General features: G+C 40.4%; 1 protein-coding gene across 5 annotated transcripts in view; it reads left to right on the top strand.

The window, feature by feature from the left end:
- Positions 1 to 14,116, top strand: part of LOC139204849 (protein MTSS 1-like) — a 52,163-nt gene that overhangs the window by 3,718 nt on the left and 34,329 nt on the right. For all 5 annotated transcript variants that reach the window (XM_070834868.1, XM_070834863.1, XM_070834867.1 and 2 more), the window contains exon 3: positions 4,965 to 5,038. In XM_070834868.1, the coding sequence (XP_070690969.1) occupies positions 4,965 to 5,038 (74 nt within the window). The remainder of the gene's footprint in view (positions 1 to 4,964; positions 5,039 to 14,116) is intronic.

Below are 14,116 nucleotides of genomic sequence, written 5' to 3'. Positions count from 1 at the left end.
GCTGTTGCCCGATTAAGCTTGGCCGACGCCCTGCTGCAGGCTGCAGCGGTTGTGGCATATGGCTGGCTGTAACGATGGCCTTGTTGCTGGAGAGCTAATAAGAGTGTGCTATCTGGGTTTGCTCATGGTGACCTACAAATAAGGCTTTTTCTGTCTGCTTTAAAGCTTGTCTCCAGCCGCCAGAAATTTGGCCAATCTTGCCCTTCCGACTACAGCATAAGCCCCCACCCAAGGACCTCTGTAATCTGTTTGGGGACTGGGCTATATAGAAGGACACATACACAGTAAAACACAAACACACCCACCTTCCCTCCTTGGCCTGGATAAGTGACTAGCCAGCAGTAGTAGCGGCATATGTCTGTGTGTGTAATGACGTCCTAAGGCAGACCACTCTGTAATTTAGACCCTCTGCTCCCCTCTCACAAAGCAACTAGGAAATCAACCAATTACAGTGTTGGCGCTGTTCTGTCATTTTTTTTTTTTGGCCCAAAAATGGTGGGTTTTTTTCTACCCATTCTGGTTTTAAGCATCCATCACCCACACAGACACATACATGTGCACAGAGATCTGAGCTTTGAAGAAAGAGGGCAGGGTGGAATATAGGCTAGATGATTTCTAATCACAGTCCTCTTTTAACTCGCCAGTGTTTGGTCTGTTTGGTGGGTCATGGCTGATGCAGCTGTGTCAGAGCAACAGTGTACAGACAGGCTCTCTCCTAAATCATTTTGTGAAGAAATAGATCACCTCCAAACTTTAGCTTATGAACTGTATAGTTATCAAACTTCGTAGGGCTCAAGAAAGAGCTCTAAAATATTTAGATGGTAGATGGACAAGTAGGTCCAGGGGACCCACAGGTGGTCACTTGAGTGGGTCTCAGGGCTTCAGTCTAACCTTTTTCCATCACTGTCATGATACCGTATCTAAAAGCAGTTTTGACCGTCCTGAGGTGACTGTAAACCAGTAAAAACTGGTTAGTTTTTAGTGGCATAATAAAAACACATTTAAAATGTTGCTCCATTCAAAGAAGTAGGTTTACAATGAAATTGTAAACTTAACTGTGAACTGTAAAAAAAACAAAATTAAGAACAAATAGAAATGCCTTTGTTATCAAAGTGCATGTGCCTCAGCAGTGTACTTCAGTACACAGCTGGAGTTAATGTATCTGGTTACTTTCATCTCTGACAGAAGTTTGGGTAAAATGAGGAATACTGATGTGATGCGTCAGAACTCCAAGTACTTTTACCTCCTAAATGTACTCATCTGAAGTACTTCAGTACATTTATTTACTGTAAACTTGTGGTGTCACATTAAACTGCAGGTCAGTGTTCACGCTTCCTCTTCCTCTGAACAGACTTATCAGTCCTGCTGTGTGTTTAGCTCTGTTAGCTGTTAGTTCGATTAGCTCCATTAGCTAAACACACCTCAGGACTCTGCTGCCCACTGGCACTAACAGCTAGGTTAACCAGCTCTCCTCCTCACCATATCACCATGCATTTGTTGTTCAGAGTGAAGCATTATCTGAGGAAAAAATAGGGTGCATCCCCTCAACGTGATAGTGAGTGAGTTTACTTGCCTCATTTTGGATTTTGACAAGTCGGAGACACAGGTTGGTACCTAGAAACATCTCTGACTGTTATGATTCTTGGTATTTTGTTTTAGAGTCAAACACAAACTCCTTCTGTTCTTCAGATTTACTACAATCGCATTGTAGTTTCTGTTGAGCTAAGAATAGATGGGGGCAGCAGTGCTGAATATATCATTGTCAGAAAGAGCTCTCTCTGCTGTACTACACCAGACTTTATGGAGAGTTTAGATTGGCTTGGCAAAGGCTTTGTGCAATAGATATGTTAAAGTCGTTTGTCTTTACTCCAAGACGGGCGTTTGTAGATTTTAAGGTCAATGGTAGCAGTCAGCCATTGTTGGAATACTTTGCAGAGCTTAAGTCTTGTAGCAGCAGTGGTTCTCCTTGCTGCTTCAGAAGTCGTGAGGCCTTTTATCTGACTGTCAGGACGGGAAAAAAGTTTTTTGCCTTTGCAACTTGGTGTTTGTTTGTTTGCTCAAAAGTTACTTCATTTATCTATTGACTGAGCCAGAAAATATTTAAAGATTTCAAATGCTTTTCCAGTGCTGCTTCAAACACCTCTAATGTTGACTGTTTAAATCAAATAAAATCAACTAAATTTGTATTGTCATTATCACAGTAACATGTTGTGGAACATGTGAAATTTAATGTGCTGAGCTCCAGGACAAATCTAACGAATAAAGTAGAATTAATTGAACAATAGAATAGTAAATGAATGTATAGATAGTTAAAATACATTGTGAAAAGTAAAAAGTAAAACAAAGTAAAGATAAAGTGAAAAGTTAAGATGTTCTTCTCAAGGTTGTGCTGATGTTGAAAGTGAAAGAGAATGGATATAGTGAAACCTAATTTGGCATTTCCCCCTCAAAAACATGGAGCAGATTACAACAGATGATCAATGTTAATAACCGTTAAGTACTACACATTGTACTTCTGTAGCTCTGGAGCCGCTGCTACTAAAAGCAGACTTCAGGTACAACCACTTCCCACACAAACCTGTTCTGGATTAGTAAGTTAAACTTGACTCAACAAGACTTTGCTGCAATTACATGTAAAATATGATCCATAGACCAATGTGTACATGGTATAAATTAGTGGAGGCAGATATCAGTTGGAGGTTGCTCTGGTGCCCACACAGGGCTTTAAATAGAAAGGAATCTGTGTGCCTGCGCGTATGTTTCTTTTTCCATTTGCAAGACACACCCTTTGGATCTTCTGGTCAGCTCTGTAACAACACAGCACTTATTAGCCGAGAAGGGAATCACTGTTTCGTCCGTGACTGAATGCTAAGACTTGGCTGTCACTGTAGAAGATTATTTATGTAAGCTTCACATCAGGGTTGTTTATCAGTTAATTAGTTGCGTTCTGTGTATCCCTTTCTGTTAGGCTTGTAGGAGGCCCCTCTGAGGTGTTCACAGTAACTCGCTGGAACAAGTAAAGACTGTCTTGAGATGGCTGAGATAAGACTGTGTCTAATTTCTGTGGAACTCAGCTTTAGGAACGTACTCTAAGCACAGTAAACCTTCAGTCTGTTATGAATATTTCCTTTTTCACAGTGCACAACACAGTGGCTCAGTGGTTTGCACAGTCCCGGGTTTAAACCCCAGGGAGCTCCAGTTTCCTTCCACCCAATAAGACATGGATAAAAAGACTACTCCACTGATTTAGCTTTGCACTCGCAAACACTGTCACACTCACAATGGACAGTAAAAAGAAGAGCATCAAATAAATGCTGCAGAACCAGATTTACCGTCTCTTTTTATTCCGTGCATTCCACTTCCTCAAAACCTGGCGCATACATTACCCATGTTTCAACTCAACCGCTGGCATTTCAGTTGTAGATCCGTGTGTTATGCTAGTAACGGCTAATGTAGCTTTCAGCCGCTAGCCTTAAGAGAGATGAAGAGCGGACCACAGAGGTCTGGTAACCTTCCTTCTATCTAACTCCACACTGCCAGAATTGTATTCATTTTCAAACCTGTAGTCTTCAGACAGAACTCACATATGCAGTAGTACTGTCCAAGACCTGTAAACAGACTTTGATGTGTCAAATCGTAACAACACACTTCCCCTTTGCTTTACAATGACACACTCATTAAACTTTTAAGAAAATTGGATGTGTGATGGTAATGTAGGATTATTAAAAATGAAAAACACTTCTGTTCTATCTGCAAGTCAAACTTGAGAGTTTCCACTAACCAGCTTTTGTTTTGGCCAGCTGAGAAAGCTACCCGTCTGAAGTGTTAATGGAAAGTCCCAGGTTGTATCATGATGGATTTCTGTCGGCCAGTGGAGAATAACAAGTGTTTACAAATAAATGACCTTAGCGTTAGAACAAACATACTTTTGTGGCTGGACGTGCCTTGGAAAATTTTTAGCAAGGCAGTCCTGTTCTTGTTGAGGGGATCAGATATCACATGCACGTGCACCAAGAGCCTTTCATCTCCATACCTGTGATCTTAATCATGAGGGGTCTATTGTTCCTGAAGTAGGTGAGTCAGTGTTTGCCAGTTAACCAATCAGCTGGCCCACCAGTGAGGCAGCCTGTTGCCAGCTAGAAAAGTCACTGGTCAGTCAGGCAGCCAGACAATCAGTCGGGATACCAGCAAGATGGTGTCTGTAATGAGTAAAACAGAAAGTAATCTTACACCGAGCTTCCACCACTTTTTTATGACAGCTTGGATTTTGCCCATTCTTCAGTCTGTTATGGCTAAGCAGCGTTTTATACTGCAATTTGTAAATACTTGGTAAACCGTACAAGATGATAGAGAAGCAGGTATGAGTTGTGAAATTGCCACAAGCCCCTTTTCCATTTTTGAGCTGAACGGTTTAGATCCCACATTGATCCTTTCATTGACCTGCAAGTGTGGCAAACTCAGCTCAGGAGCTGCTCTGCTGAGCCGGACAGATTCCAGCGGTCTCTAAGTAATCACATAGACATTCCTCACACAGCAGGGCACATTTAAGTTTGAATTTACGCACGCACATGCACACACAGACATACAGACACTATCTTGTATACCTCATTTTAAAAATTATCGGGGTTGATGGAGGCTCCATAGTCTAAAATGTCGCACACATGCATGCACATTTGTGGATACACAAGCAATTTTTTTCTCTGCCTTTTAGGGCAAAAGAAAGAGATTTTACGATTTTCCTTCATCAGTACATGTTTTTGCTGCCAACACTTGCATGTAATTACTACGGTTGATCAGCCACCTGTGTTTATGTAAGCTTTTGTCTCATTTGAAGTGATTTTTTTGCCGTCATTATTGCACCAGGATTTCCTCCCTTTTTGTGTACACATTTTTGTAAAACATTGTTGTTTATTGCTTTTTTATCAGTAAAGTAACATAGGATGTTTTTTTTTTCATACTTCTAGGGGGACGGTAGTTGCTGTGGCCGCTTTCCTCGATGCCTTTCAGAAAGTGGCCGACCTGGCCACCAACTCTCGAGGTAGGAATGTGCACACAGATTGAGAGGCTTGAGTGAATGAGCAGCGGTCTCCTACAGCAAACCTATTCCTCATGTCTTCAAGGAATCGGTGTCATTTTCAGTCTCTGTGGATACCCTGATGAATGTAGCACAATGCTGACAGGGTTAAATCAGTTAACTCACTATTAAACAGTATGTGTGTCTGGGCACCGATGTGTCACCTATGTGTTCGTCTGTGCAAGTCCAGTCTTTCACCCCACAGTGCTGAGAAGTTCTGTGGGTTGTTTGCTTTATCGTATGGGTAGTAAATCCGTCACTATACTGTTTGAAGCTGTGCTGCTGGCTTTGTCTTCGACCTCTACCCCCTTTCCCCTGCTTTCTGCCACCCACCCCCCACTTACACTCCACCTCTGCTACATCTGGACTCATTGCTTCAACTCTGTACGTGCATGAGAAAGAAAGAGAGGGAGAGAGAGTGTGTGTCCCCCCCCCTCCGCCCCCCCCCCCAGCTTTGACACCTCCAGCCCTGCTCCATACTATTAATAGGAACTGAGACAGACACATACATTCATCACCTCACTCACTGCAGAGAGAAAGAGAGAAGGGAGTATATAGCTAGAGAGAGGGATGGGGGAGTACAGGGAGTCATCAAATTCTCTCTGTCTCTCTCGCTCTTTCTCTGTCTAACGCACACACTGTAAATGCTTGTCGTTAAGGAGTCAGATTCAGTCAGCTGAAGAGCGTTGCGTCATCTTTCATCTGCTCTTTCATCACTTTCTCTCTCCATTCTCTCTACATATTGTATCTTAGGTTAGTGGTATCGAATAACCTTATCATTTCTCTGCTCTGTTGCTCGTGCTTCACTGTACACCTGAGCTCTTCAGCACAGAGGCAAGCATGGATAATGAGTTAAAATGCACTGTGGCCTGGCATGTAGCTATCTGCATCACAGGTAGATAACCTGCCCACAATAATCACACCATGTTTTCACGAGTCTTGATTACCAGGATTACAGACCATATTTTCCACTAATGTCCGGTAGTATGTGTTTACACATTCATGGAAGGGTTATATTGAACCCTATTCATCAGATTTGCGAGGCACACTTGTGAGGCCACCGCATTTCTTTTCACCAGTTATGCTGCTTATCATTCTTTGTACAGGCCTATGAATGCTTTGACAGCATAATGTAGTTAATCACTTTTGATATTTATATCTTTATCTTCTTATCTGTATTATTCTTTGCAATGGAATTTAAAATGCTGTTTAGACTGTATGCACATAATACCCTTCAGCTTGATGTAGTTTTTGCAGTAGCTCAAATATCTCAAGATACATATATGCACACACACAGACATTCACACACACACCTTGTCTGCAGATAGGGTTGTTTGATTTTTTTTCTCCACAGTGATTAAATACTGTTTGAATTGGGCACAGGAAGCTCTGATAGCTGCTCAGAGTTGCTGTAATGACCAACATGTGTTGGAGAGAGTAATGTCAGTATTAAGTAACGATGTCATGTTTTTTTTTTTTATTTGTTTGGGTGAAAAAAGGATGATGTATTGAGCTAATTCAAAAGCATCTGAACCTATTGCAAAGCACACTTAACAGTTGCTAGAAGGCAGGGGAGTGAGTCTGAGAGAAAGTTTTTCTCATTACCGCTAAAGTTAACTTATTTTAAAGATACCAGCAATATGGTTTTCGTGGTCTGTCTTGGTTTCTGGTAGCTCAAAGGCATGAAAAATTGGATAGATGTTTAGGTCAGCTGCCACAACAGCCCATAATATCTGTTTGGGAAAGAAAAATCTTTATAAAACTTGATCTCTGGAGTATAATTTACTGAGGACTCATTTGTCACCAAACCAAACTGCTCCTTTGGAATCTGCTGCCACACAACAGTTGTTATGTACAGTACACGTAATGGCCCTTTAGAAGAGCCTGCGGTACTCATCTTTCTGCACTGTGAAGATATCAGCTTACTGTATTGTTCACCTACAAAGCAAAGGGGCAATGTATGTTTTCTAAAGACATCACACCCTGTGTGCTCGCTACAGTAACTTTCATGTTGAAGACCATCTGCGTGGTTTTGTGTCTAGATCAGATAAAGTACAGACTGACAGACACACTGGTTTCTGTTTACTAATTAGCCAAAGGCTGCTGAGGCCACACATTATACATAGGGGCACAAGGAAAAAAGGAGACAGCCCTTCTTCTCACTACCAACACATCAGAGAGACAGCCAACTACTGATGTTCTTTTTATGATGCTACTACTACTACTACTACCAACAACAACAACGTAGATTCGGCAGTGCACATAAAGGTGGATTAGTCTCTTAATCTGGAGAACAAGGCTTTCGGCCGCCTTTGTAAATGGTTGTACTCTTGTATGACCTTGCACATATTCACAGTGATGGTAGCTCGTAAAAATGAATGCCGTTATACGGTAGGCTCGGCAGACTTTGATATGTGACAGCAGTTATGTTTATAGATGTTTAGATGAAAGTTTCTCTGGGACTCTTTATTAGTGTTATCACTGAAGCGCCATGATCTGAAGGTTGAAAGACACATTAATAGAGCTTCAAAACTTGAACCTTAGGCTGCAATTTAGTTTTTTTCATATGTATCAATGTTGAAATATTTGCTCCCCAAATGAACCTGATCTGTTTACCTCACCATTATAGTTGCTTGTCTGTTGTCATAGCTTTAATATGTGAAGGGCTGGTTCAGGCTCTTTAAACAACACTCCTCTGCAAAATACCTCAATGATTTCATTTAGTTCAAGCTATTAAGAGACACTAAAATAATCGGACAGCACCTTATAATCAGATGCTGTCCTTTTGCCAAGGCCTTCCTTTAAATTTATGAATGTCTTTGATTGCACTAATGATGGCCTATTCACAGATTTTCTTCCTGGCAAGATAAATTAGTTGAGCTGTTAGGATTTAGGATATGCAAACATTACTGTTATTGTATCCTTGTTACATCCTTGATATTGTTGATATTGCATATCTTGTTGATTCTGGTGACGCTAACTAAATCAATAATGGAGCGGCTGTGGCTCAGATGGAGAGCGGGTAGTCCGTCATTCAGCAGATCCAAGTCTGCATGTGGAAGTGTGGAAGTGTCCTTGGGCAAGGCACTTAGCTTAGCTTCAACTGATATTCCTGAATGGGTGAATGAGGAAATGACTAGAGAGGGGCTTTACAAATACAAACCATTTAGCAAATTAATTGCAAAACGCCATAATCTGTGTGTTCTCTCTCTCTTTTCACTCTTCTTCATGTGTATTAGTGAATAAACCAAAGGCATCACGGCAGAATTAATATAATCTCAAGGTTAATGCAAATGGCTTTTTATTAAATTATCCCTTTATATTCATGATGAAAAGCTATATAGACACAGTTGCTTCATGCAAAACACACTGGGACTGTGAAACAACATCAATAAATGCTCATTGCATGAGCTAATCATTGTGATGTAGTAAAAACATAAAACTGAGTTTTGGAGTTGCTCCAGTGAATGGCTGTACTTAATTATCAGCTTTTGCATGCTGTTTGTGGATCTGCATTTGTTTAAGTGATTTACCTGTATTTCAAGTGATTTATGAAAACCAGATGTAATGGAGAGAGGAGGAAAATCCTGCAAACGTTACCCTACATGGCCCGTGTAGAAGATAGCCAATTAGAGCATAGTTAGGGTTAGAAAAGAATTACGGATTAAGATCTCACAATGAGAGGCATGCAAATTATTCTTTTTATTGTCAAGAATAGTAAAGGTGAAGTCCAGCTTACCAGTTTACAGTTGAGTGAAATAAAATAAGTGGAATGCCAAGTGGACAAAGTATGAATAAAAGAAGGAAAGGCCGACTTAAGTTTCCAGACAAAGCCTTTCTTTTGCTCTGTTGTGCTCTATTATTCAGAGTCTATTGAAGCTGACAGTGGACACAGACACAACAAAGACTGGATCTCTATGCTGATAGAACACACACATACAGTATATACATGAAAACAATTTACAGTATGTATGATATACATGCAACTGCAGAAGAACCGAGAGCTACCCTCCCATGGCCACATAGATGCTCCAACACCTCTACACAAACAAATGTGATAATTCAAAGACGTGTACATTCACAGCCACACACAGAGACGGAGGATTAGCCGAAACCACCTGTTTCGCTCTGCTCTGCTGTGTTCTGCTCGGATTTGGACTTTCTCCACGCACGAAGGGCTCACTTTGCTTTGTTGTCTCAGTCTGATAAAGTACATTGAAGTGTGCTCTGGCATCTCTGCTCTGCTTTTCATTTCTACTTGTTGCCCAGCTGCCTTTTTCTCCTCTGCAAAATGTTTCTGCATAGTATTTATTCTTAATATGCTGTTTGAAAAAATATTTTTACTGTACATTTTCATACATATTCAGTTTTCCTCAAAATGAAACTGCCCTTGTCCTGATCTTCTCAGCTCTCCCTGTGTGCGTTTTTCATCCAATTGTTTGTTTTCTGCCTTCCCCTCTTGTCTTTGCAGCTTTGTTTATTTTACCAGTGGGGGCTGAATATGGAGCATAGCTTTGGCTCCTCCATGTCTTTTCAAAATGGATCTGACATTTCTTTCAGCACAGTCTGAAACACTGGTTGGTTTTGTCTGTCAACAGTGAGTTTCTCAATAAGTTATCTGGGCACCCATTTGCCACTGGTCAATCATTTAAGAAAGTTTACAATATACATCAGAATGAATAATGTTTATGCAAACTATCATCCTAAAAACTCGATATAAAACATTTCTGGGAGACTAAAAAGGGAGGGAACTTGTTTGAAAGAGAGAGCCTTTATTTATTATGCTTAGTGCAGTGTGCCACTGGCTTTTAGTCAGTGTTTTATATTTATTCATGATAGGAGCTTGTTGAATTTTCAGACTTTTACACAGTAACATGTTTAAAGTTGTCTTGCCTGCAGCAACTCCAGTGACAGTATTAGGTCACTTCCTGAAGTGTGTTTAAATTGTGTTTGTTTGCTGTCCTCACACTAATCCACTCACTCATTAACAGAGAGAACTCATTGGAAAAACATCATTGGAACAACATTTTTTCTTTGTCTCTCTTTTTCTTCTTAACTTTGTTACACTTTGTACCCTCATGGCCTCCTTTTCTCCTATTCTGTTTCCTTTCTTTCCTTTCCTTTCCTTTGCAGCCCATTCTTCCCCCGTCTTTCTATATCAGTGTTTATGTGACCTTCCTCACTCTCTGTGCTTGTGTCTTTCTTGCAGTTTGCATCTATTTTCTCTTTGTGAACTTAAAACCTGCCCACAAAGGTAAAAACAATACAAACAGACTTTTGCCAGTATTCATGTACTGTTGTCACAAACACACACCGGGACACACGTATCACAGTCTCACTGAGTTGCTTCTACCTGTTGGTGGTCTGACAGTATTTTATGTAACAGGTCTAATGGGTCTATTTGATTTGAACTCATGTGATTTAAACCTTAATGATTAAACATGTTTTGGGCCAGACGTGATAGAAGTACTCAAACATCAGGCCACATTGAGCAATGTCCAGGATCTTGTGACAAACAAGCTGTTACCAAGAGGTGTCTGTGAATTTCCTACAAGGAAAATGTCATCCTCCAGTCAATAGGGCACTTAATTATATTACAATTCAATTAGGTTTTAGTTGAAGGTGCTTAGATTTAATCGCAAAACTATTCTTGCTTAAGACAGCCCTCTGAATTTCAGTGATGCACAAGTCCTCACTTGTTTAATAAAGAATTTATCCAGCCCTACAAGGTAAGTAAGCAGTTGAAGACCATATCAGTCTAGAGTACTACTGCCATGTTTGCAAGTTATGATAGACATCCTGAGAACTAGACTGCACACGTCGAGCACATAAGCTACAGGAAATATTTTTGATAAATACTCAAAAGATATCAAGAGATAAATTTAAAGAATTACAGATCTAATATGTAGCTGAATATTTTCAGAAAGCCTGACCTATAACTTTGAAACACGACTTGGTATTTTCTGTCATTTTAGCTCGATTTCAGCTTTTGGCTGAGACAAAACCAGGCGATTTGAACTATATTCCCTCCCTCTGAAAACATGAAACTCAAATGGTCATTGGTGAATAATGAGACAAAGCCCTATTGAATCCATGAAGCGGGAGCGATAAAGAGAGAGCAGGGACAGAAGAACAGAGGAGGCAAAAGAATAATCCTTTCTCTTGTTTCATCAAATGCCAGTTCATTTTTCATGTAGATGCCCTCTGTTTTGTATCAAATTATAGTTCCGTCATAGTTTCCTTCTGCGTATAATGAGCTTGTGTATGTGTCTGCTTCTGCGTTTCTGTGCGTGTCTTTTTTTAGCCCGAGTCCGTCTGTGTGTGTGTGTGTGTGTGTGTGTGTTTCTGTGCTCATACAGTATACCACAGCTACCTCTTTGTGGTATTTCATTCACCAAGTGAGTGTGAGAGTGACAAAGTGGGTGAGTAGTAAGATTTCTTTCAAGCCAGCCACGGTGAAACCGGCTGCACAGACAGATGAGGTCATTCCATACGTCAGACCAAACGAGCAGAGCAGCATTTAAAAATACAGTAATGTAGTTTTTACCCTTTCCAAGAATTACAGACATGAATTATATGATATTATTTTCTCAAGGGCTGTTAACTTTGATAAAGTCGAAGGCCATGATGACCTACCTTTTTAAGCTACTAGACTATAGCATGTTACCGGTGTGCAGACAGGCATGTCAGAGACAGTCTCATTATGTTTACATACAGCAGGTTTAACCAGTTTTTAATAATTAGCTGGCTCTTTAAAGCCAAGTCTGACCTTGAAAACCATTGTAATAAGAAAAAACACCTAGTAGTTAACTCAAGGCCCACTGAGAGCTTGTACTCTGAGTTGCCATGGAATACATCCTACAATGATCTTTGGAATGTACACTGTGTGAATTGGTTGGTAAATATCTGATATAGGTATATTTTGTCACGTTCTTTCTTATTGCATGTTCAAAAATAAGAATTTCTCACACTACCCATAGAAAAATAGTTTGTTCACAGTCCTAGAAATAACCAAGCCTGTGGCACACATTGGTTGGCAGCTGTCAGGACACTGTCTCTGCATGTAGAGTATTTGTGTGTGTCTACATATACATTATGTCTGTGTGTCTGTGTGTGTGTGTGTGTGTGTGTGTGTGCACCCGTGTATGTATTAATCCCAGTGGCTCTGTCAGCAGCTGTAGTGGTGAGTGTGTTTGGACACGTCTAACTCCATAGAGATGAAATAGACACCTGCTACAGTGCTAGCATGTAGAAGCTTGTTAGATATATTTGACCCTAAAAAGATTAGAAAGTTGTTCAAACATGTTTTTAAAGCCGATAATTACTTGAATCCTCCAGTCACCTAACCAGTTATTCATATTGTTCTGAGCAATAAGATGTAATCATTATCCGAATATTTCATCCCATTCAACAGCCCACATCACTAGGTTTGTATACTCACGGTCAGATATTGTTTTCATGTTATACCGTTAGCTTTGTAAATGCATGAACGCTAAAATGCGTTTCTTAGTTTCACCATTTGAATTTTAGAAAAGCAAAGATTTAAACCCCTATCTATTTTAGCACATCCTCTGATGAACCAGTACTTGCGCACATCCTCATCCTGTCTGTCTGGAAGAATGTCGGCTATTGTTGTATTACAGTCCTGTTGTCATAATTACAATAATTGCTGTTACCCAGCTGCACTTCTTTATCACCCCAGTGTCTGTCCCACTTACCTGGCTAACCTGTTTTTTTAATTTGTGTTGATTACATTAAAGACAGTGGCAGCAACCTTTTTCACTTTGACCACTGATGGAAAAACAACACGTCAACCAAACAAACATCATCAGTGTACTGACTTGAAGAAGCCCAGTATGTCTGGGTAAGCTGCAGCCTTTATGAAACTTTAATGTGTTTTTAGTCTCTCAGTAGACATGGAGAGGATGAGAAGAGGAATATGGAATTGAGATGCGTAAGGTGTGTTGAGGTGTTTTGAAGTGCTTGGTGCAATGCTGAATCTGGGATCCAAATCTATAGTATGAAGTGAGCTATGATTTTCAGTCACACTGTAACAGTGTATACTTGGAATATTTTATTTAGCACTAAAGTCAGGGGGAGATCCAGTGCTGATTTACCGGACTGATATATTAGTTAAGATGCCCTTGCAAAGTTCTCTTATTGCTCTGTTTGCCAGCTCATTTCAAGTCATGACAGAGTGGCTGTGCTACATCTTTCTGACCTCTACACACTGCCTTGCTTCAGCCCATTGTATAACCTCTCCCATTAACATCAATGCCGCCCCTCCTTATGGAATAGCTTAGTTCCACTGAGGCCCTTGTGTGCCTACAATGAGTTCAGCACAGGAAAGTAACTTTCAATCTAGATGTTCCTCCTTTTGAACTATCTGCGGTGTATTTCTTATACATTTTAGAAAAAGGCCATTGACAAACACCAACAGCAGATTATGTGCATATTTTATAAATAGTCACTCGTGCTGTGTTGCTGTTTGTAGCAGAAATTCAGGGTAAGTGTGGCTGTAAACCCCAGATGTCTCTAAAGATTTACCTTCTACTATTTCCAGTCATCTGGCAGTGCTCTTGGTGCCTCTGCTAATGTAGGACAGTAGCTGTCACAACTGTTATCTGTTATCTATGCCTGTCACTATTAAAGGCATAGATAACATATTCACATGTTATCATTCTTTTTAACCGTTTTAGTCTTGCTAGTTGATGCTTTAAGAATGATCAATAGCTTAGTTACAGCTACAGGATGCATGGCAAAAAATTAGGGTTAATTAACACGCATATGAAGCTGACAGTTCACTAAGTATTGATGTGAAACGGTCGGGTCCATGAAGTCTGAATGGGAGGTACAGAGTTAGTAATGAGTTTATGCATGAACTAGATACTGTAGACTGTGTAGTTTTTGAGTCTGGGTGAGTCAGAGGGGCCCAAATGCTGCACATTAATAAGGGTCTCTGTCACCCAGAGTGCTCTATTGTCTGTGTGTGTGTTTGAATGAGTAATCAGGTGTGTGTTGATTGTCGTAAGTTTCTGGGTG

Source organism: Pempheris klunzingeri, chromosome 8 (genome assembly GCF_042242105.1).
Source record: "Pempheris klunzingeri isolate RE-2024b chromosome 8, fPemKlu1.hap1, whole genome shotgun sequence".
Classification (NCBI taxonomy): Eukaryota; Metazoa; Chordata; class Actinopteri; order Acropomatiformes; family Pempheridae; genus Pempheris; species Pempheris klunzingeri.
Note: the sequence above shows the minus strand (reverse complement) of the source record. Positions and strands in the feature narration are given on the sequence as shown.